Below are 25,846 nucleotides of genomic sequence, written 5' to 3' on the forward strand. Positions count from 1 at the left end.
ACAATAAACTGGATGAGGATGTGTTAGGAGTCTTTCTAACACCTGCTTTCCCAAAGCCTTTTATACTGTTCTCTAAAGGCCCTGAAAGTTTCTGGTGCTTGGAGAGAAAAAGACAAAAAAATCACAGCCTATTTTCCAATTCTTCATCATAGCTGAAGTACAAAATTAGAAAATGGGTAACAATACCATAGGTGATTGAAATCTGCAGGAATTCTTAGAAAGTATGCATATCCAGGCTGTTACTTGGTTACCCTACTCTGTCATCTTTCTTCTGGCTTGAACTACACCTGCTAAAATGCCCCTGCGAGCACGTCTCAACCACCACCGCAAAGACAGGAAGGATAAGGTGTTGGCAGAGATCAGATCTCGCCAGTTTTGTCAACAGGCTCAAAGCGAAATTCTGAGTTGCTTCATTTCAGCCCACAGAGAGGAAACATCATCCTATGGACATAAAACTGCTGGGTAGGAGTTTTCCCCGCTGCTAATATTTCCACTGTCCCTTAAAGCTCTAAGCCGGGAATCCTCAAACTTTTTCTAAAAAAGCCAAACAGTAAATGTTTAAAGCTTCACATGCTTTATGGTCTCTGTCAGATATACCCAGCTCGGTCACTGTAGCATGAAAGCAGCCACATGCAATACATGAACAGAAAAATGTGATTGTCCTCCAGTAAAACTTGATTTATAGACAACAAGACTTAATTTCATATTCTTTTGCATGTCACGAAGTATTATTTTTCTAATTTTTTCAACCACTGAAAAAGGTAAACCATTCTTACCTTGCGGCCTGTACCAAACAGGTGGCAGGTAGCTGTTTGCCAACCCCTGCTCTAAGCCGCTTACCTGATGAGAGATAGGCCCCACTGACCCTGCACCGCTTCTAATGAACACCTTACTGCCTCAGACACTCTACAAGCAAGCTGAGAGCTGTGTTAGGACCAAACATCACTTTCTTTTTGAAACTGTAAGTCATCACGAAAGACACAGAAATTGTCCACAAAATATGAGCCTCTTTAGCAAAGCTGCCAAAACATTGGCTGCTCTGTGGCTTGATGCAGATGAAACTTCCATCAATTCCCAGAATATCAGATTTGCAACTTTCCTGAAGTTTCCTTCCTCGTCTAAATTAATACAGTGGCTTTGAGCTCTGAGTGAAAAGGCCTGATTCCTTCTGGGCTTCTGTCCAAATTTCCTGTGTTTGCAAGTTGTATTCAGTGCCAGGGGATTTTAAACTTATTTTATAGAGACTTTCAGTATGCATCCTGAATGAATAAGGTGAGATAAGCCTATGTATTTAATTCTCTGCCCCACTGACATGACTGAGAAAACAGGAAATCAGGTAGAATGCCAAATGCACGGTTTAGCCACAAACAGGAAAGGAGTGAGGGAAGCACCAAGCAGCGTGTCAGTCATCACTGGCAAGCTAGCTGGGGAGGGAATAAAGGGAAGTCCTCCGTCAGAGCTTCACCTAAACCCCACCTTGGAGCAGCAGAGATGAATGATAAAGCCAGGTCTGTGAACAGCTGACAAGGAGTGGATTCTCGCACTCTGGAGGCTAGGACTAAGGAATCCCAGAGCGAGGCTCTCAGCTAACCCAGGGTGGTTATGATACACTGAACGCCGTGGGCACATGGCCGTGGCTGGCTCTGCTCACTCTGACTCTGGGGAAGGGTTGCAAGGCTGCTCTGCCGGGATGGTTGGAGGAGGTGCTAACTTCTAGCCGCTGAGGCAGACTGAGAGGGTAGCTCAGTCACTGCACGGTGAAAACTCCCTTTCCTACATTCCCTCCCCCCCCAATCCACCTGCCACAACTCCATACCCCGAACAGAATAATTATACTTCCACAGTGGAAAAATTATAAAAAATTTAAATTATCACCCTATTCTTGGGTCTGTACCTGAAAGATTTAACAAAGATCCACATGCTTTTATTCAAAATTAATCTCAACTCCCTAACACTAAGCAATCAGATATCCCATTCTGTAGATGAGCTGGGGAAAAGTAATTGGACATTAACAAAACATTCAGCATTTCAAAAGAAGAAAACTAATTTTAAAAACAGGACAAGGGGTACCTGGATGGCTCAGTCAGTTAAGCATCTGACTCTTGATTTCAGCACAGGTCACGATCTCAGGGTGTATGGGATAGAGCCGTGCGTCGGGCTCTGTGCTGATGGTGCAGAGCCTGCTTGGGATTGTCTCTCTCTGTCACCCTCTCTCTCTGACCTCCCCTGCTCATGCTCGTGTTCTCTCTCTCTCAAAATAAATAAATAAACTTAAAAAAATAGATAAAAGCAGAACAAGTGCTCTCTTCTGAAACAGACTTGTTTCAAGAAACAGGAAGAAATATTTTAGTGTCTAATATATATTTTCAAATTTTCAGCAAGATTTAAGACCCCATATTAACAAAACAGGCACTAACGGGCATAAAAAGGAAACCATCGGGATGCATAAGTATACTCAGAATGTCAAAGTAACAATAACCACATCCTAAAAGAACTCAGAACACAGAACACTGGATGCTGCAGGAAACAAAATCAAACAAATGAGAAACCTTATATAAGAAATTCTCCCAACATCAGAGTAAAAAAGTTAAGGAGACGAAAATTTTAATAAGAGAAACAGGGAACAGATTTGGGAGATGTAACTAATGTACATATAATAGGAGTCTTGGAGGGTCTGAATAGAGCAGGCCACTTAGAAGCAAAAAGAGGAGATAAAGAAGAATGAGAAGACAGTCTGCTTGGGCTGAAAAACGACCTGAGTTTTCAATTTAAAGGGTTTATTTATAGAGGAAACACTAATTTTTACAAATCTACAATCAGACAAATACTGGCCAATTTCGGAGTTTCAAAGAAAATGTTCTAAAAGCATTTTATCCAGACAGAAAAAAAGGTAAGTTTCCAACAAAGGGGAGGCAGTGGCACCAGCCTTTATTCCACGGTATTTAAAAGCCAGAAGGCAAAGGACAGTTGAAAGGGTCTGGGGGGAAAGACTGCTACCATAATGCTGGCAGATCCTCTGGAATAAATAAGAACTCATAAAGCAAAGGATGCACACATCCTTTCCCAGCCAATCACTCAACGTTTACCAACATCCGGGAATAAAGTCAGAACATGATTCTAATAATTGGAAAGACTACAGAAATGAGCAATAAACAGTGAAATGACTAGAATTCAATTTAAATGACTATAGTTGATGTACTGTCATCTTTAACAAAAAATCTTTTGAAAAAGATAAAGAAGATACATGAATAAAAATCTGGATTTAAAACCCCAGATCAGGGGCGCCTGGGTAGTTCAGTTGTTTGAGCATCCGACTTTGGCTTAGGTAATGATCTTGTAGTTTGTGAATTTGAGCCCTGCATGAGGCTTGCTGCTCTCAGAGCATAGCTTGCTTCAGATCTTCTGTCCTCATCTCTCTGTCCCTCCCCCGCTTGTGCACACACACTCTCTCTCTCAAAAATAAATAAAACATTAAAAAAATATCCCAGATCATGTAAACCACAATTATGGATGGAGGGGGAGGGGTAGCACAAAGAAAAATCATATACTAAATATCTCCTATTTTACAAGAAAAGAAAGTATATAGCTTCTGACAATAACAGAAATGTCAATTTTACAATTATGTCTTTTAGAATTTGAAAGCATAATTATTAAAAAGAAATACAGTTAACACTAGAGCAAAGACTTTGGTTTCATAGAAACTATGGTGGGTGCGAAGCTCAACTCACAAATTGTGTGAAGAAAGTACCGATCTCTCCAAACTTCTGCTATCTCATCTACCAAATAGGGATGATAATGGTTCTTTATTACAGGCTTATTTTGACGAGTGACTAAAATCAAGTGTGTAAAGTATATAGCCCACTGCCTGACTGTGGAAGTTCAGCTATAATAAAAGGGGTGGGTGGGGGTAAGGTGATAAATATAACAAAAGAAGAGAAAATCAAATGTAAAGCAAATAGCCAAATTAAACAGTGAGCAGAAATATCAAACATATCAAATTAATCAAACATATCCATTATTACGATACTGAAGAGGGATTACATTTTTCTATTAAAACACAAAGACCTTCAGACAAAATTTTTTAAAAAATACAGATACTCTTGTTATTTTTTAAAAGACAACATCATTATTTACTCAACATATATGTGAGTATATACTATGTACCGGCCACTGTTCTAGGACCTAGGGATATAGTAGGAAACAAAAGACAAAGCCTCAGACCCATTCAGATTTGGGGGCAGCACATTCCAGGCGGAGGCCTGGGCATGCTTAGAGAAAAGTGACCAAGAGGAAGGTACATGAATTCAGAGACAGAACTGAGAAGGTCGGGGCCAGATTCCGTAAGACTTCTCAAGCCATGTCTGGACTGGGATTTTACTATCAATGAGAAGTGAGTCACTGGAGAGCTCTGAGCAAGAGTGATATGGTCCAATTCCCTTTCCTCGACAGTGAAAGTACACCATTCTGACTGGTGTACTAGAAACTGACCTAAGGGCAATAAGAGTAGAGGTAGAAAGATCAATGAGAAAATTAGTGTAATAATCTAGTAAAGAGATGACAGTGTCTCAGATAAGGGTGGTAGCAATGGAGATGGTAAGGAAGCAGTTGGACTCCTCCGGACATAGTTTGAAAGATTAGCTGACTGTTTGGATGTGGGAAGAGAAAGAAAAAGAGGAGCCAAGGATGACTGCCAGCCTTTTGGCCAGAGCCGTGGAAGGATGTGGTTGCCCACAGCTGAGATGGGAAGGGTAAGGGAAGAGCAGGTGTGGGAGACAATGACTGGGCATCCTGTCTCAGATGTGTCAAATCTGAGAAGCCCTTTATGGGGAGAGGGAAGAGTAAAAGAAATAGCCAGTCAGATCTTTGAATCTGAGAGGACAGAACCAGAGATGTACATTTAATAGTGATCAGCATATAATATCATTAAACCAGGTCAATTTACCCAGGAAAGAAGTGCAGATTGAGAAAGAGAGGTCCCAGGATGAAGGCCTGGAACACATCACTGTCTAAAGATGGAGGACAAGAGGAAGAACCAACCGGGGGGTGGAGAAAGAATGGCCAATGGAGTAGAATAAAAACCAGAAGAGAGGTCTTAGAAGCCAAGAGGAAAGTAGGAGAGAATGAACAAGTGTCAAACCTGACTGACAGGACAAGGAAGACGATGACTGAGACTGTCCATTGGATTTAGCGATGGAGAGGTCACCAGTGACCTGGACAAGGGCGGACTGGTGGAGAAGAGGGGGAAAGCCTGAAAGGCAGGGTAGGAAAGACAAAGGGAAGAGAATAGACACAACTCGTAAGGAGCTTTATTATAAGGAGCAGGAAATTGAAAACATCAGTAATTCAAGAGACAAATGGGATCTAGAGATGATTGTCAAATGTCAGGATACTTGATGATGCAAGAGAGAGGGAGTATATTGCTATAGTGACAAAGATTTTTAAAAACTAAAAGGCAAATAAAAGAAAGCAAAAACTTAAAAAGTACAGCAATGTAAGAATAGGCAAAGTAGAATCCAAGACAAAAAGCATTAAATGGGATAGAAATTAATATATATTTCTGATAAACTATGGAACTTAACTAGTTAAACAAGTCTTCCCCGTAAGAGTACTTCACCCAGATGAATTTATGGGGAAGACTGTAAAACTTCCTTGCATTTTTAAACTGATCCCGACTCAAAAGGAACATATTTCAATTCATTTGAACAAACTAGCAGAAACCTGATACCAAAAACTGACAGAAAAGGGAAGAAGAAACAAAGTTAAATCTCTGTTACAAAAATTGATAAAATGTCTTAAAGAAAATAGGAGTAAATTAAATCCAGCAACGGATTACAAGAAAACCAGGTAAAATCCAGACAGGATTTATTCCAGAAATAAACTGATAGCTCCACATAGACAACAGGACTATAATTATTCATATTATTATTTAAAAGTAGAAAAATAGGGGCGCCTGGGTGGCTCAGTCGGTTAAGCGTCCGACTTCAGCTCAGGTCATGATCTCACAGTCCATGAGTTCAAGCCCCGCGTTGAGCTCTTTGCTGACAGCTCAGAGCCTGGAGCCTGCTTCAGATTCTGTGTCTCCCTCTCTCTCTGCCCCTCCCCTGCTCATGCTCTGTCTCTCTCTGTCTCAAAAATAAATAAGAACATTAAAAAAAATTTTTTAAGTAGGAAAATAATTAAAATTGTCTCAGATGTTAAAAGATTATTAAATATAAATTCATTTAATATTCAGGACAACAAAAAATTATTTAGGCATAGAAAGGTATTGCCTCAACATGATAAAGAATATCCATCTGAAACCCACTGCCAATGAAAACCATATATGATGATCAAACATTTGAGGCATTGCTAAACAAGTCAAGAACAAGAGAATAATGCCAACTACAACCATTACTTTTCAATAGGGTCTTGGAAATTTTAGTCAGTGTAGTAAAACAAGGAAAAGACATTTTTAAAAGCATAGCTATAAGAAAGAAAAAAGATAAAATTATCATTTTTTTGCAAATTATACAGCAATCTGAGTAGAAAACTCAAGAGACTAAAAGGAAAAATTATTAAAACTCTTTTTTAAGTTTCATCAAAACGGCAGTATGCCCAACACGGATAGGAATCGATAGCTTTTTACAGACTATACTAGGTAGATTCTAATTAAAAATTCTACTTTCAAAAGCAAGCTCTCTCTTCCCAAAAATCTCTCTGGTGCAGTGCCATCCAGTACAAAGGTAGTGTGAACCATATATGTAATTTTAAATAGTCTAGTTGTCACATTAAAAATAGGTGAAATTAATTTTAATATGTTTAATATGTCCAAAGTATCATTTTTTAAAGTTTATTTTGAAAGAGAGAGAGAGAGAGAGAGAGAGGGAGAGAGTGTGTGAACAAGCACAAGTGGAAGAAGAGAGAAAGAGAGAGAGAGAAAGAGAGAGAGAGAAAAAATCCCAAGCAGTCTCCAAGCTATCAGCATGGAGCCCGACATGGGGCTTGAACTCACAAGCTGTGGAGATCATGACCTGAGCCAAAATCAAGAGTCAGATGCTTAACTGACTGAGCCACCCAGGCACCCCCAAAATATTATTTTAACATATAACAATATTTTAAAACAACTTTTGAGATATTTTCATTCTTTTTTCAAGGAGCCTTCAACATCATAGGGTTTGTTTGTTTGTTTGTTCTGACAGCACATCTCAATGGGAATAGCCACATTTCAAGTCCTCACTTGACGTCATCTATGGTGACCATCAATGGTCAAGCCATCTATGGTCAAGGGCCATTGATGAAATAGGACAGTGTAGCTCTAGTAGACTTAGCTATGTGCCTAAGAAAATTTGGGGCCTAAGAAAATATGGTTGGGACTTACAAACTTGAAAATCTCAAAACTTCTAAGGAACATAAAAAGACATTTTAGTAAAAGGACAAACATGACATATGCCCAGAAGGAAGTTCCAATACTGTAAAGATACCAATTTTCTCCTCCAACTTATTATATAAATGGAACATAAGCCCGGTCAAATTTCCAATGACTTTTTTTGGGGAAGATCTGACAAAATGATTCCAAAGACTGGAAGCATAAATGCCAAAGAATAGCAAGAAAATTTGAAAATAACAAGTAAAAACGTTTGGAGTTTGCCATATCAGATATCTAAGTATCAGTTTCTTTTTTTTTTTTTTTATAAATTTTTTTTTAACGTTTATTTATTTTTGAGATAGAGAGAGACAGAGCATGAACGGGGGAGGGGCAGAGAGAGAGGGAGCCACAGAATCGGAAGCAGGCTATAGGCTCTGAGCCGTCAGCACGGAGCCCGACGCAGGGCTTGAACTCACGGACTGCGAGATCGTGACCTGAGTGAAGTCGGCCGCCCAACCGACTGAGCCACCCAGGCGCCCCTCTAAGTATCAGTTTTTATATATTTTATCAATTTATAAACATTAAAACAATGCAATACTGGAAGTTTGATAAAGAGACTATAAAAACTACTACAGGTAAGAATTTAATATATGATAGGAGGAATTATAAATAAGTGGGAAAGGAATATGTTAGTAAATACATGTATTGGAACCACTTATAAAAAATGTACAGTACACGTCTATTTTATATCTTACACCAAAATAAATACTGCATGACTTTTTAAGTGAAAAAATAGAAAGCCGTAAGGTGACAGAAGTCTGTAGTTGAACATTTACATATTTATATAATTCTGAAGTAGGGGGCCTCTTAATAGAAATCATAAAGTAAAAGAAAAACAGATTGGTGATAAAATACTCTATCAAAAACATTTAAAAAGCTAATTTCAAACTGGTAAAATGGGTCCAGTATACATAAACAATAAAAATACTAATACACACTAAATATTATATATAAAATACTAAAAATACTATTACATAAGTAGCTTGCATAGATCAGTAAGAGAAAAAATGAACAATACAAAAGAAAAAAGAGAGGGTTAATGACAAACAGGCCAACTTACAAAAGAAAGGGCAAATTTTCACCTATCAAATTGGCAAAGATGAAAAGACAGTGATTATATTTGACAAAGGTACAAGAAATGGGCACTCTTGACCATGACATGGACAATCATTCTTGAGGGAAATTTGGCAGTATGTATGAAAAGCGTTAAAAACATGTGTATCTTTCCCTTTTTCTGAGGTACCTAGACTAAGCAAATTCACAGAGACAGAAAGTAGAACAGATATTACCAGGGGCTGAGGGAGGACCAATGGGGAGCTAGTAGTGAATGAATACAGACTTTCTGATTGGGATGATGGAAACATTCTAGAAATGTATAATGGTGATGGTTGCACAACACTGTGAATATACGTAATGCCACTGAATTCTATACTCAAAAATGATTAAAATGGCAAACTTTAGGTTGCAATGTTACCACAATTTTTAAAAGGTTTTCCATTGCATGACTATAAACATTCATTAAACCATGTTTCTACTATTGAATATTTAGGTTTTTCCCAAATTTTTAACAATTAAAAAATATGATTAAAACTTAGACCCAGTATTTTCATTTGTTAGGATTTATCATATGATAATAATGAAGGATATGGGTAAAGATATGTATTTTCCTCCTGGCCCTGTTTATAATAATAGAAAGTGGGAAATGTAAATAACTAATATATACAATTGGTCAAATAAATGATCACACACAGTGGAAAATTAGGCAGCTATTGAAAAGTATACTACAGACAAACATCTACTGATATTAAGGGGAAATGATTAAAAACAGTATGTATGTAAACTTTAAAGGAAGTATATGCATAGGAAAGTACCTGGAAGAATATATAAATTTTTGTTAGCAGTATTACCACTGAGTGAATGGGATCTGTTACATATTTATGCTTTTTTTTCTTGTTAGTATTTTTCTGCAATGAGCATGAACTCTCTTTGAAAAAAAAAAACTAATAAAAGAAACTTAATTTTGAAGAAATCATTTAGTAACCCTCCCAGTTATTTCTCCTTTCTCAGAGGTAACACTGTGCTTTCACTTACTATACAAAGTGTCCCCCCCCCCAAAGAAAACATCAGCTTGACAGATTGTTTATTATTATCTGACAGACCAGCAGGTATTTCTTTCCCTGAGCTAAATAACTATGAATGTGGTTATATGAAGAAATCCCTAGGGCACCTGGGTGGCTCAGTTGGTTAAGTATCCAACTTCTACTCAGGTCATGATCTCACGGCTTATGAGTTCGAGCCCCACGTCAAGCTCTATGCTGACAGCTCAGAGGCTCCAGGCTTTGGATTCTGTGTCTCCCTCTCTCTCTGCTCCTCTCCTGCTCACGCTCAGTCTCTCTCTCTCTCTCAAAAATAAATACACATTAAAAAAAATAAAAAAATAAGAAATCCCTTTGGGCTTTGGTTTGCTTCTAAGCTGTGCAAAGTATCCAATGAAAATACTTTCTACTTTTGCTAAAGAGGTGGGTTTCCTTTTAGAAATGAGGGAGATGCTGTCACTGAGGAGTAATGCTACATGTGAAGCATGTTAGACATTCAAGTATCTGACCGGAACCTAGTAAAATTGAGAGCAAGAAAACCGTAATGCCTTATACAGTATCCCAAAAGCATATGCAACTGTAGAAGAAATAATATTATAATAGAGGTATATAGCAAACAGATCCAGTCCCAAAGGCGTTTTTGTTTGGGTGTCCCATATAGTAGTTGTAAATCTAGAACAGGAAACTTAAAATAATTAAGATCACATATTTATAACATCATATTCGATTAGGTTAGAAAAGTGCAATTTCTGTCATCATGTCATAAAAAGATGTGTTTTTCTCTCAGATCTCTTATAAAGAAAGTCTCCTCTATTGTTACAGATAGGGCTGTTTTCAATCAGTTACAAGGAGCAATTCAATTATTAGATGGTTTAGTGCAGTAACTGACTCCAGACTAATTTAATTTCTTTAGGTCTCTAAAGATCAATTGATCTGATTTGACCCATCCCCAAAGGCTGTTTAGGGAAAATTCAGACTTAAATACCTGGAAATGAAATCCAAAACCTTGGCCAATTTCACACTAGTTAGGTCATCTTGCAAACTTTCAGCTGGTCACAGAAGATGCTCTTTTTGCTCTCAGACCATTGAAAGCTACTCAGCTTCACGTTCATGTGACTGCTCCCCACATCAGGATGCTTATTCAATAAGTGGAAAATGTGCCTGCATGTATTATTAAATCTGCTGTTCTAAAGGGCAGTCAGTCTGGGGACTCACATCTCGTGAGTGCACGTGCAACTAAGAGGCTATTTTTACTCTAGGAGTAGTTTATTAAGACTACTAAAGTACACTTAGATGGGGCAAAAAAATAACAATATAATTATTTCATATTTTTATATTTATAAGGTATTTCATAAATGTTATCTTACTTGATTCTCATAACAAACCTCTGAAGTGAGCAGGGTTATTGTTCCCATAGGAAACAGACTCAGAGGCTAGGAGACTTCTCCAGGATCACTGTGCCAGTAAAAGGCAGAGCTGGGAGTCTAACTGATGAGTTTGTCACCCAGTATATTATACCCATCCCTTGATTTGAGACAGAAGATAGGGCACACACTACAAAAACACACCACTACGGCCCCACTGAGCCACTGTCTTCATTCTTACCTGCTACCTGACTTAAACAGACAAGTTCACTTATGATTCCACCTGTACACATCTCCTTTGCATCAGTGCCTCTGGCGTTCCAGAAACAAATGAAAAAGGTCACGCTTGAATGAGAGCAGCCTTTGCAAATGGATTCATTTGTCACCCACACTGCTGATGCTACATTCTCACTGACTTCAGTCTCAAGGCCTATCTGCTTGCCTTTGTCCCACCTAATTAGAGAGCTACCCACTTGGAGTCTCTCTGCAGTTTGCAATGGATTTTCTTTTCTTTTCTTTAAAAAAAATTTTTTTTAATGTTTATTTATTTTTGACAGGGAGAGAGAGAGAGAGAGAGAGCGAGCATGAGTGGGGGAGGGGCAGAGAGAGAGGGAGACACAGAATCCGAAGCAGGCTCCAGGCTCTGAGCTGTCAGCGCAGAGCCCAACGAGGGGCTTGAACTCACGGACCGCGAGATCATGACCTGAGACGAAGTCGGACGCTTAACTGACTGAGCCACCCAGGCGCCCATGCAATGGATTTTCAACCACAAGCTCAATTTTCTTTCCCTGATCTCAGCACCCACAGCCACTTGTCAAGCTCCCCAACCACTTAATGTCTCTCTTTTACTCAAATCCCATAGCACCTGCCCCACTTTCAGCCTATCCTGCTGGCTTCTCCACCTCCCCACTGAGTCTCTATATCTGTTTCTCCAACTCAAAACCACCCACCCCCCATGCTCTGCCACTCGGGAAGGCTGAGGGAAGGATCAGAAAGATCTTGTTAAAATGTGTAATTAGTTCTTCATCTGCAATTGCCAGGACAGGTTGGAAAGAAGTGCGGAGGTCAGGAGACGTGACCATGTGGTAGGTAACACGGGGTGTGACAGAAACGTGTAGCAGTTAGTAGGGAAATCGCACAAAGATTTGGAGGTAAATTAAACCTAAAGGCTGGTGGTGAGGGTACACCACCTGTCAAAGACTTCAGACCACATGAAAGAATAAGTTCAGAAGATAAAAAAGGTCTAAAGATCTAACGTGTAACATGGTGACTAGAGTTGATAACACTTTTTGTATAATTGAAATCTGCAAAGAGAGGAGAACTTAAATGTTCTCATACAAAAAAAAAAGAAGTACAGAAAGTTACATAGTAGGTGTAAGAGTTACAAATAATCAGGTTGAAAAATCTTCTCCCTATAAAAAACACATTTTTTTTGACATTCCTATGGGCAAGCTATGGATCTCATTATAGTCATTACTCATCACCTAGATGGCCTCGCAATGTGTGAACCATTTCAATTAAGTAAAAAGTGAAGTTCCAGGCACACGATTGTCACTTGTCTCCTTAAAGGTCCTGAGATCTGATGTCTCTCCTACAACATAGACTCAGTCTACACCATAGGTAAAATATGTGCCTTGAGTTAAATTAGATCTCCTTGCTTCGACATTCCAAACTACTCATATTCTTCATGCTAGCAAATATGTCCACTTCAGAAGGCAAAGGCTATCAAAATTCCATTTCTCTACAGATTGCCACTCGAGACATGAAGCTTAGTATCATCAAAAGGATTGAGTCATTGATAACGAAGAAACCCTATTTTTTACAGTTGAGTAAATGTCCCAACCAAAAAAAACACTTCCTTGGAAATAGCACAGAGCAGACGCAGACATAGCAGCTGTCAAAGCTTAAGCAGCTGCATATCTAAGGGTTTATAGGTGGAAGGGGAAGTGGGGTGGCGAATCGGAGACTATCTACAGCAAGGTTATGGTTCTTTGGCATTGAAAGGAGTGTGTTCCTACAAACTCGCTCTTTTTTTTTTTTTATCTTATCTGGACAAAAAAGTAAACAGAAAATTCTCATTACCTCTCAATGTCAGTGAGCCTGGAGGAGTCCCGGAATCCTTTGGCAAAAGGGTTGCTATCTATTTTCAGCTTGGTTATCTGGAAAGGAATGAATGGGCAACAAGACAGTATCATTTCCGAGGTTTGAGTTTGTTTTGTTCATTTTCCATGCCACCCCAAGAAAACTTAACGTCTCTCAGGACCGTGGGAAGGGTGGAAAGTGACAGAGAAGTTCGCAGGAGGGATGGATCACAGCCGAGTGGGACAGCTGATCAGGGAAGGCCTCAGAGAGGAGGGACTTGGAGACCAGCTGGTCCTGGAGAACAGGCTGAAGGTCAACGTATAGAGACAAATGGTGGGGGTGGAGCTTTGTGAACACTGTGGCTGCTCTGTGAAGTATTGAAGAGGGCAGGGAGTGAGGGAGCTGTCTAGGCCAGCACTGGTGGGTGATGGGGAATAGAAACAAGAGTGTTGCCTCATGCTGAGTTGGCAGCATCATTTGTGAATCCTATAGGCACATACATATACCACAATGGATGCAAAGATAAAATGGCCAATAATAGCTTCATGTTCAATACTAGATTGAAATCCATGACATAAATACATGATATAAAGCTTTCAGAGTATAATTTACCCCTGCTCCCCTTTCCATCTGACCAAATTAGAATCAGTCTTTTGTTATCCTCCCGTACAATGCTATTTATAGACTCCGTGCTTACACAGGGAAAAAAAAAAAAAATTCCCTAATAAGAATCATAGTCTGAAGTCCTGAGTACCTACGATGTCCTAGTCATAATTCCCACAGTATTAATATTAATGTAAAAAGATCCATTAAATCGTATGTACTGTCCATCCAAAGAAATAGACATCAGGTTAAGAAGCAAAAAAATAAAAGAAACACCGATTAAAAGATACCTGACTTGTAAAATTCATGATTAGAGCCGAAAAGAACCCAGGAGGACCAGGACACGGCTAATAGATATCTGAATTAGAACCACAGACACCTTTAAACAGAGTCATAGGCCATTGGTATCAAAACAAGAACCCATGTAAATCTTTAGAGAGAAATGCACAAAACAGTCTTAACCTGAAGAAAAAGTTACAATTGAGGCACATCCTCCTCGTAAGCACTAAACAACAATCAAAATAACCTGAAATACTCTTATGCCAAAATGCAACTATTCCTCTGATCAGAGTGTATCCGCTGTTCATTTTAAATAACACCTAGGGGTGCCTGGGTGGCTCAGTCGGTTAAGCGTCCGACTTCAGCTCAGGTCACGATCTCACGGTCCGTGAGTTCGAGCCCCGTGTCGGGCTCTGGGCTGATGGCTCAGAGCCTGGAGCCTGCTTCCGATTCTGTGTCTCCCTCTCTCTCTGCCCCTCCCCCATTTATGCTCTGTCTCTCTCTGTCTCAAAAATAAATAAACGTTAAAAAAAAAAAATTAAAAATAAATAAATAAATAAATAACACCTAAAGAATTGCTTTTTTTCATTACAAAAGAAAGGCATTTGTTTCCATTTTGAGTTTTCTAAGTATGAACTAACCAATGTACAAGCTGCAAAGAAGCTGTTTGCCTCACGTAAACTAGAACTTCCTGCACTATCCTATTCAGAGACTGCACTGCTCTGCCGTGAACACTGGCAGGATATAAGATTGATCATTGGATACTATTAAGTCTTAAGAGTACTCGACAATATCTCACAAATGTTCATTTTTAGCCTTTTCACACTCGTGCAGCCAAAAAAAAAAATTACTAATTTCCTTTTCAGCTTAGTTAATGGACATTGGTAAATAAGGAAGGAAATAAGAGAACTGTTCTTAGTGAATAACAACAGCTAATTTAAGTTTGCATATAAAGAAATAGCCAGGACCTCTGAGGTTGCCTGGTTGATGGCCACCCAGGGTTCATACAGAACCTTCTCTACCTCTCCACCACCACTTCCATAGCCATGGATTTCTCAAGGGTCAAGTCTGTGTCAGTCCTTCTTTCAGAGTAGGATTTAGGTTTGGGCTTTTGTTTGTTTGTTTTATTTTTGTTTGGGGGGGGGCAAGTGAGCAAAGGGCAGAGAGAGAAAGAGAGGAGAGAGAGAATCTCACAAGGGGCAGGGAGAGAGAAAGAGAGAGAGGGAGAAGTGGGGCTCACCCTGAAGTGGGGCTCGAGCTCACCCAATGCAGGGCTGGAACGCACAAACCGTGAGATCGTGACCTGAGCTGAAGCCGGATGCTTAACCGACTGAACGACCCAGACGCCCCAGGATTTAATTTTGAAGGTCAATTTTCAGGATGAAGGAGAAATTTTTTATTTGTTTGAAATAAACTGTAAATATCCTCTAAAGCACAAGCAACTCCAATGTTCTAAAAACACCAACAAAAGTTTTAAATCCTTAGATAGGAGCTATGTCTCTTTCTACTGAATAATTGTAAGTTAAAACGCTTTCTATTTCCAAAGTGCCTTATAGTTCACGAAAATGCTTTCACAATCATTCATCAACACATCTTTAATGAGGACCGATTACCTATCCTGTACTATGCTAAATGTTGGATCGTGCAAAACTGAAGAACACATGGTCCCTGCCCTAACGGAGCTTAAAATTCCAAGGCACAAAGCAGAGGGATACATAGCTTCCCAGAACAGACGGTGACTTACAGGCCACTAAAGATGGTGGCACCATAGTCACTGAAGTGCTAGTGATGTTAAGGGTGAACCAAACCCAGATGAAAATTTCAAACCAAAACTGTGAGGTAGGACAGTAAAGGCTTCCTTCAGGCTCAAGTCCTATAACCTAATGAATAAATTTTTTTTAATGTTTATTTATTTATTTATTTTTTTAATATATGAAATTTACTGTCAAATTGGTTTCCATACAACACCCAGTGCTCATCCCAAAAGGTGCCCTCCTCAATACCCATCACCCACCCTCCCTCCCTCCCACCCCCCCATCAACCCTCAGTTGAATAAATTTTTAAAGTGAATAAAGTTTTATGGAGACAATGGCAGATATCTGATGGAAAAGCTAATTTTGAAAGAAGTTCTTTTACAACCATTCCAAATGTGACTACCAAGCTTTGTTTGAGTCTTCACAAACTAATAGAAAGTATGATCTATCTGGCATAATGAGTAAAAAAGGCTGTTGATCTGTTTTGTCCCTGTAAAGGATTTTAAAAATTATATTCACTCTTCTTCATTATTTTCAAAAGGTAAAGACTAGTGGCTCAGAATGTGACGACTGTCGTAGAGAATACTCTCAGCATGTGTGTGTTGTTCGAGTGATACGTCACCATATCTCATATTACTGCCATGACTCTGAAGAAGTGAATCACATTCAACAGGTGTTCAGATTTCTTTGGGATTTTCTTTCAGTATTAGAATTTTATTTTATTTTATTTTATTTTATTTTATTTTATTTTATTTATTTTTAAATGTTTATTTATTTTTGAGAGAGAGAAAGCACGAGGAGGGGAGGGGCAGAGAGAGAAGGGGACAGAGGATCCAAAGCAGGTTCTGTGCGGATAGCCTGATGCGGGGCTCAAACTCAAGAACCGTGAGATCATGACCTGAGCTGAAGTCATAAGCTTAACCAACTGAGCCACCCAGGCACCCCAGAATTTTCTAGTTCCAACATCTTTTCACTCCCTCTTTCGTAATCCCCAGGCAGATCAATGGTAGCTTTTTTCTTCACATTTTGATAGGATTTCAAAAGTACAGGAAAGATTCAAGAATAGTACAAGGCACTCTCATACACCTAGATTTACCAATTGGTTATAGCAACGATTTGACTTTAGTGTGCTAATTAGAAAAGGGGCTCAAGACAATAACCAGCTATTTACTTTTCTCTCTAGACCATTTATCGAATTTCAGGGAAAATAATCGCTTTTGGAAGTCAGAAGGAAAAAAGCTGAATCGATGTCTAATTACTAAAATTGTATGGGGGCCCTGGATTACCACTACAATCCTGAACAGGTTTTATTAAGACCTGATTAGCAGCACAAGGACTAGGAGTTAAATTTCCTAATGCATCCACCGTGTCCACAGCGGGTATCACTGGTCTCTGAGTTTGCTGGGGTGTTAACAATAAGACCCCAGAAATGTCTGTTGAAGTTTGCTTCAAGAACAAGCAATCAGAAATACGATTTCATCTTTTTGCCAGTGATGGGCTAGCAAAACTCTTCTTGGATTGACACAAATAGCATTTCATTTTGTTTTCTAATTTTAAAATAAAATAATTTTTAAATAGCAAGATTTTAACATTCTAGGTAATCATGCATTTTTAAAAGGTCATGCATAGATTTTATTCCATGGATATTCCAATAAAAACGAGTAGTTACATCGAAAGACATTTATTTCTGAAGATAGAGTTGTATACCCCTTTGTGAAATTTGTGATAACTGAAAAAGTTATACCATCCAAGAACTGATTAGAGAAAGGACTTGAGTTACAGACGGTGATCTAAGCTGGACATCATTTCATTTGTTCTCTAACACAGAATCCCTGCCACGACATGCAACACTGTTGAACAATATCATCCATGTCGAGGGTAATACTACAAAAGGGTCCCAAAATAGTGATCAAACATAATACATTAGAAATAAAATGAAACTACAGGTATAGTTTATAGTTCAAAAACAAATTTTAAAAGCAGCAACGTTTTTCATTTTGTGAGGAAAAGCATTAAAGGGCAGGCTTCCTGCAGTCTGGTGGGTGCCTGCATTTATGCAAATCGCCGACTACTTCAGGCCAGAATATACCGCTGTTTCTTCACCTGTTATCTTAATAGAATACATTTGTTTTCTTGTAAGTAGGATTCCTGCCCAGTGCAGAGCCCATTACGTGGCTTGAACTCATGACCCTGAGATCAAAACCTGAGCTGAGATCAAGGGTCGAACGCTGACCCGAATGAGTCCTTCAGACACCCCAAACATAATGCATATCTTAACCAAGAAAAATTCACTCTTTTAACATCTCCTTTATCTATAGATAATAAATGTATGCATAACTGAAGAGCAGATTTTGACACAGACAGCTGCACCAAGGAGAAGGGGACCTTTCCCAGTGGTTACTACTCCATGTGATATCATTGGACTCTGAATCCAGCTGGCCCTCAGAGACCATTTCTCCAACTATCAGGAAAAGATCTGTCCAAAGGCATTTTAAAAATGAAACCTGACCTACACTTCAACTCTACGGCAATGGTCTGCCTGCTCAAAAACAATGTATGACCTTTAAATCTTAAATTATAAAATAGTTTGTTGAAAGTGTAATGTATTTAGGTTTTATCTAATAACGTAAGGAAATGCAATCATTTCCTCACGAAAACTAGAGGAAAAAAAAAAAAAAACAAAAAATGTCCCATTTTCATTACTTACAAATAAAACTACCAGCCACAATACAGGAGAAGCTTTTTCACAAATTCTGTTGAAAACTGATTTCACTTTTAATAGATATAAAAGTAACAGTGCTATCTAAAGAGATACAAAGGTGAGCCTCAGTGTGAACTTCTAAATCTCTCTCTTCTTTCTATCCTTTGTGCACAAAAAATTCTAATACTTATCCTAAGTACATGTTTATTTCCTATATATTTACTTTATTGTATATCTGCTGTAGGGAAATAGTACACAAGCATGGGATAGCTGTGAAAATGCAGTAGATGTGGGGAGGCTTGAGAAAGAATCAAGGATAACTTTAGAAAATTGCTTAAGACTAAGGAAAACATTAACCCCCAGACTGATTTATTCATCCCACATGTGTTTATTGAACACATGAATTTTGATTGGTCTTGTGAGGTTTATGAACCATTTACAAAACTGGCTTATTAGTATACCAAAGTAAAATCTTCCACTATTACCTGAATTTCAAATATATACATGGCATGGGAATTATGGTTTAGCAGTACATGTAAAGAAATAAACTCAGACACAGCAGGATCTATTGAAAAAATTCGTTCTGAATTTAATCACTCCTATTAAAGGTTATTTAGCAATGAAGTGATATACTAATCACATTAATATTTATACTTTATGATGCAGTGAATGATAGCTAGGAACTGGTGAATGGATTTTAAGCCCACTTATAATCTCAATTAGAAATAAACATTTGCAAGATGAAAAACTAGTGTCAGGATGTGTGTTTATTAGTATCTTAGTCTATTTTAATGTATTTTACAAATTCATTGTCCAAACCTTAACACTGTCAATGGTCATTTCCTTGGGCTTGCAATGCCAATAAAAAGGAGAACCTCAGTTTTTTTCATCTACAAAATGGGTCTCATGGGGTCTTCTCCAGGAGACGAGTGTCAGAATTAAATGAGATACTGAGAAAAAAAGAGATTTTTTTAATTTAAATTAAAACGAATAAACCCAAACCATGAACTGTAGTTGGATCCTAGTTAAGAGGGGGTAAATGAAAAATTATAAATTTTTATAACAAATTACAAATTTGTTGGTCCATCCTGGAAATTTTAGTATGAACTGAATTTTAGAAGATATTAAGGAATAATTCTTATTAATTTTCTCAGCTGTGATAAAGATACTGTGCTTACAAAAATAATATTCTTATTGTCAGTATATACTTGTAGAAGTATTTACAGGGAAAGTATCATGACGTATTCAACTTAGTTTCAAATGATTGAAGGGAGGAGGAAAGTACATACAGAGAAACAGGGCAGGTGAGGTCCAGCAAATTTAGCAAAATGTTAAGTGCTGAATCTGGGTGCAGAATACATGAGGTTAATTTTACCATTTATTTAACTTTTGGATATTTGGGGGTTTTTTTTAGTCTTTTTTTAAATTAACATACAGTATAATATTAGTTTCAAGTGTATGATATAGTAATCCAACATTTCCATACAATAGCCGGGGCTCATCACAGCAAGTGCACTCCTTAAGCCCCATCACCTATTTAACTCAGATCCTGACCCACCTCCCCTCAGGTAACCACCCAGTTTGTTCTCTATAATTAAGAATCAATGTTTTGGGGCGCCTGAGTGGCTCAGTTGGTTGGGCGTCCGACTTCAGCTCAGGTCATGATCTCACACTCCATGAGTTCGAGCCCCGTGTTGGGCTGTGTGCTGACAGCTCAGAGCCTGGAGCCTGCTTCAGATTCTGTGTGTCCCTCTCTCTCTGCCCTTTCCCCTGCTCATGCTCTCTCTCTGTCTCAAAAATCAATAAAAACATTTACAAATTTTTTTAAATAAAAAAAAAGAATCTGTTTCTTGGTTGGTCTCTCTTGGTTTTTGTTGTTTCTTAAATTCCATACATGAGTGGAATAGTATGGTATTTGTCTTTCTCTGACTTCTTTCACTTAGCATAGTACTCTCTAGTTCCATCCATGTCATTACAAATGGCAAAGTTTCATTCTTTTCATTCTTTTTATTCCATTTTATACATATATATGTATATATATGTATATTCATCAACTGATGAATGGGTAAAAAATGTATATGTGTATATATAGATATACACACATATAACATCTTCTTTATCCATTCATTAGTCAATGGACACTTGGGCTGTTTCCATTAATTTGGCTATTGTAGACAATGCTGCTATAAACATCGGGGTGCATGTATCTCTTTGAATTAGTATTTTTGTATTCTTTGGGTAAGCATCACTGTTGAGTATTTGAAAATTTTTCTAAATAGGAAGTTCAGTGGAAAACAATTAAATGAGAGAGTGTCATTAAAGTGTCTGGCTCCTATTAGCTGTTAGTTTAGGATGATTACTATGTCATTACACTAGCTGCTCTACAGAGTGAACAGTGCCCTGCACGCAGCAGGTAAGTAGTGAGAACTTCCTGAAAAGAAATTTAAAAAATTAACATAAAGAGTTGAAATCCTCTCAAAAGGATGTCTCCGAGTCCATGAGGGTCACAAGCTGAGAGGAAATAAAGTTCTGCTTTCTTGGGGACACCGGGCACCTAAAGCTTAGAGGTTAAGAACACTGACCTTTGAGTCTAACCCCTTGGACTTAAATCTGTGGTGGGAGCAGTAAGGTCACCTTGGATGAATTATTGAATCCCACGCCTCAATTTTCCCAGCTGTAAATGTAACATAAAAATAGTTTGTTCCTATTTCGTAATATCCTTGTGAAGATTAACTAGGACAATGCACTTTAAGTGGTGCCCTGCACACAGTAAGTACCCAAATACTAGTTATTATTATAATTATGTAGGTAAAACCTCCTATCGCATTGTACCATGATCTGAGAGGGGCTACCAGTATTTATGCAGGATCGCTCCTTCACCTACTAAACTGAATCTATGGTGTTATTCTTAGAAACTTCCCTTCAATTTTCTTCAGTTTGTAAGTTTCACTAAAAGCCCACAATTTACCTATTCTTGCTTTGGTTTTCTTTACAGAGAATTCTGATAAAAGCAATGAAGTTTTCACATGACAAGTCTCTATTTGAGTCTCAAACATCAATGGGTTTCTTGTAGTAGTACAAATCTAATGTTTTATAGTACAAATGCTACAAATTCAATGTGTGTAAAGTGAATGTTTCAGGAATGCTTTCCAAATCTATGATATCCATATTACACGTGTCCTCAAATAAAACCTAGTATCATTGGTGTCAGTGTTTCAGATTCTCAGAGAAACAGTACTAAAGTTGTAGACCTCCGTAGGCGTCATTCTATACCCAACTCTTTAGCTTGGGCATTCTCTGAAAGTATCTACTCTCGTGTTGTTACCTTAAGAGATAACCGATCCTGCTTCAAATTCTATGTCTCCCTCTCTCTCTGCTTCTCCCCCGCTCATGCTCTGTCTCTCTCTCCTTCAAAAATAAATAAAAAGATTTAAAAAAATTAGAAAAAAGGGGCGCCTGGGTGGCTCAGTTGGTTAACCATCTGACTTTGGCTCAGGTCATGATCTCACAGTTCATGAGTTCAAGCCCCACATCGGGCTCTGTGCTGACAGCTTAGAGCATGGAGCCTGCTTCAAATTCTATGTCTCCCTCTCTCTCTGCTTCTCCCCTGCTTATGTTCTCTCTCTGCTTCAAAAACAAATAAAAACATTAAAAAAAATTTTAAAAAGGGACGTCTGGGTAGCTCGGTTGGTTAAAGCGTCTGACTTCGGCTCAGGTCATGCCACTAATGTGTTAAAATCCCGAAGGTGACAGATCCTCTTTGCACACTCCAGAGACAGTCCAATAGTAGCCACATGCCTTATTTATAGAGTGCCTTACCATTTCCAAGGCATGTTTACACACAGTACCTCATGTGATCCTCACAGCAATGGTCAAGATGTTCTGGGTAGTTCTTAGCCCCAGTTTACAGGTAAGGAAAATGGCGGTCACAGTGGTGAAGTGATGTCTACTCCAAGTCACAGAGAAATTATAGGTGCTTATGTCTTACAGACACACATCCACTCCTGCCTTTTGCTCACATCCCTTCTCTGGGCTCCCATTTCCTCATTTGTGTAGGGCTCCCCGGGCTCCCAGCTCTTTCCTGAGAGACTCAATACCATACCTCCTCTGGCTGACCATCCCACTCTGGGCTCTGAGCCATCTACCAGGCACACCTTACAAATACTCATTCACTCAGCACCCAAAATATAACAACATCAAAACAAGAGGAAAGCAATAGTCCTGGTTATCTTGAAACTAATCAAATAAAAGCAAGATACAAAGACCTCAGAGAGGCCACAAACAACCAAATTTGTCAAGTAAACTTAATGAGTTCCTTTTAGAACAAAAGGAATTCTACTTTTGGTCCTTTGTGACTGTGGAAAAGTTTCTTGTCCTCTCTTAGCTTCAGCTTCCTCACTACAGAATGTTCCTATTACCCCCAGCCTTCAAAGTTATGTTGACCAAAAAAGAAGAAAATATATGGGAATGTATCTAACAGTACCTAGCCCTTAGTTAAGACTTTGATAATTACTTATTGACTTGGACTAAACCTTATAGATGAAGAAATACATAAGCTTGAAATGTGACATATACCAAAGAGTAAAAAGTATAAAACTCAATATTATAAATTAGATGTCTTGATGTTAATTAAATATATACTGCTTACATGCTCCAGTTTATTATCTAAAGAGATCATTCTACTAGAATTACCTTAAATTACACTAAATAAGCTTCACAAAATATCTAAAATATCAGTAGTTTGGATAGTTGGCTGGAATATGTGTGTTAGTTTAGCAAAAAAACTGAACCTCTAAATTTTATGAAGAAATAGCTATATAGGTATGATATATATATATATATGTGTGTATATATATACATATACATATATATACATATACATATATACACATATACATATATATACATATATATATACATATATATGTATATGTATATATATATCATGAGGCTTTACCAGAAGGAGAAAAAGGAAGCAGGTGATTTTCTCAAGAGCAAAATTTGAGAAGGCAGATAGGGCAGGTTTAGCGGGGGAGAGCGGGCAGTGAACAACCTGACCAAGAGTATAAAGACTCTAGACAAGATGGTATAATACAGACCATCATAACTTTGAGCCATGGTCACTCAACACGCTTAGAGGTCCTGGGGCTGATACTCCATAGCATTCACCAAAGTCAACTTCGATATTGAGTTCTGGGATTTCATTTCTCTCCACGAAAATGAAAGCAGCTCCTAAATCTTTACCTTATTTAGGAAATAAATGGTGAATGCCAAACTCACCAGTTGATTCTGGTAGGCAGTGACTGCTGTGAAAACGGTCTCTGGAAAGATGAATGTTCTGAATTCCTCAGACTTCAGATTGAGCAACGAGGCTGTGTGGTCTTTCTTCTTAATGATGTGCACCCGTGGCTGGTACTTGTGCATGGAGTTCAAAATTATCTACAACAAAGAGATGGGAAGTACTGAATATTAAGTATTTATATTGCAAAACAGGCCAAATTGCAATGAGGCAAAGAAAGAACCATAAAATCTACAGTTTCAAATTTAAGTTTTAAGAGTAGAAGCCACCCTTTCCACTCTTTTTTTCTTTTTTTAATGTTGATTTATTTTTGAGAGACAGAGACAGAGCATGAGCAGGGGAGGGGCAGAGAGAGAGGGAGACACAGAATTGGAAGCAGGCTCCAGGCTCTGAGCTGTCAGCACAGAGCCTGACATGGGGCTTGGACCCACGAACCCTGAGATCACAACCTGAGTCAAAGTCAGATGCTTAACTGACTGAGGCACCCAGACAACCCCACCGTTTCCATTCTTAAGGCAAATCATTTTCACAGGATGCTGCAGAAACATAGTTGTGAAATCACATTTTACCAAAACAAGTGTAAATAATACAAGTTGCTTCAAGGGTCCTTTCTAAACTGATGGGGGGGAAAACATCTGAAGGATAAGTTTATTTGTTTTTTTTTTTTAATCAAGTCTTTAAAATATATTTTGTTAGTCTGGTCAGACTGAGGATGTATGTCTAAATTTTCTAAAGTAAGAACTTATATATTCCAGGAGGACAGATTGTTATTTATGGTAGCAGAGGGGAATAAAAAGAATTAAGAAAGGTTAGGTGACATTAGATCTTAGAGTGCAGAAACTGTTACTTTCTAGCTCCTTCATCTTGGGCCAAATGATCTCGCCTCTCCAACTTTGTTTTCTCAAATACAAAAACTTAATCTCACAAGGTTGTGGTGAGGATAAGATGATGTTAACTCTCATAAGTTGCACAGCAAATAGGAAGTGCTCAGTAAACCTTAGTAGTCGTAGTAGTATTTCTGACAATTTTGTTGATTCCTGACTCACTGTTATGAACCAAACATGAATGACAATGATGACCATCTTCTGTTTTACAGCTAGTAAAAGTTGCCCAATATTTAGAAATCATAAGTCTACCTTGATTAACAAGGCAGTATTTCTCATGAATGTTTTAAACAAAACATAATGATTCGCCATTATGAAATCCGAGCAACAAAATTCACTTTCATATATAAAGGATTTTCTACATCTTCCCCACTGCCGCTCAGACAGCTACCTAAATCTGCAAAATTGGGCATGTCCTTCCTAGGATAACAGTGCTCACACTGTATGCCCTTCACCCCAAGGGCCTAGCAGAGAGCCTGACTTTCCTGGGCGGCATGTAATAAATAGTGTGGCAGGAGTGTGGTCAATGGCAGTGTTGATGCATCTTCTAGACTAACATGGGTGTGGTAGATGAGTATTTTTGCTGGTTTACTTTAGCAGAGTTAAATACTAGTCACTGTGGGATAACTAATATAGAATCAATCTCTCTCTGTGCTGAGATATAAGCCAACTTAAAGTTACAGGGCATTAACTGGCATTGAATTTTGAACATGCCATCCTTTTATGATCCCAAACCTGAAGAGGAATAACTAAAACAAATGAGAGCTCCAAATGAATTGAAATAGACTTTAAAAAAGTCATTTCTTTATATAAGACATTTATTCCAAGGAGTTTAAGATAATTACGCTCACTCATAAAACTGGAATAAACTCAAAACAAAACAAAACAAAAACTGGAATAAATTCAAAGTGACAAAAGTAAACTCTTAAAACTGATATAAGAAAAACGCTGGGCATCCATTATGTGTTGTAATAAGAAGTTACAAATAATTTTCACACACATTCTCTCTTTCTCTCTCTCTCTCTCACACACACACACCCACACCCTCCCCCCCCCCCCACACACACACATACACAAAGGACAAAGCCCTAAGCTTTAAATAATGTCCCTTCTCCCATACTTACACCATCCCTAGGTCAATTTCCTTCGGGAAAAGGTGCTGGAGAGGGTCCAACCTCAGACTGAATCTCAGAGCCAGGGCTCCTTGACTATCCGCTCAAGATCTCATTGGGTTAAGGAACACTAAAAGAAATGTGAACTTTGCTTCACTGAAGAACTAAATTCCCTGAAGTAAAAAATTTTCCTGTTATAAAACTAAAAATGCATCTGTAAGAAGGGCTTCTTCCGGACTAATTCAAAGCACTTGGCTAAACTACACA

At 38.3% G+C, this 25,846-nt stretch overlaps 1 protein-coding gene across 1 annotated transcript in view; it reads right to left on the reverse strand.

Moving 5' to 3' along the window:
- The window catches only part of TBX20 (T-box transcription factor 20), a 59,350-nt gene that overhangs the window by 22,712 nt on the left and 10,792 nt on the right, over positions 1–25,846 (reverse strand). Inside the window, exons 5-6 of the mRNA XM_049641690.1 lie at positions 23,565–23,723; positions 12,948–13,024 (exon numbers count right to left, since the gene is read on the reverse strand). Coding sequence (XP_049497647.1) covers positions 12,948–13,024; positions 23,565–23,723 — 236 coding nt within the window. The remainder of the gene's footprint in view (positions 1–12,947; positions 13,025–23,564; positions 23,724–25,846) is intronic.

The sequence above is a fragment of the Panthera uncia genome, chromosome A2 (genome assembly GCF_023721935.1).
Source record: "Panthera uncia isolate 11264 chromosome A2, Puncia_PCG_1.0, whole genome shotgun sequence".
NCBI lineage: Eukaryota > Metazoa > Chordata > Mammalia > Carnivora > Felidae > Panthera > Panthera uncia.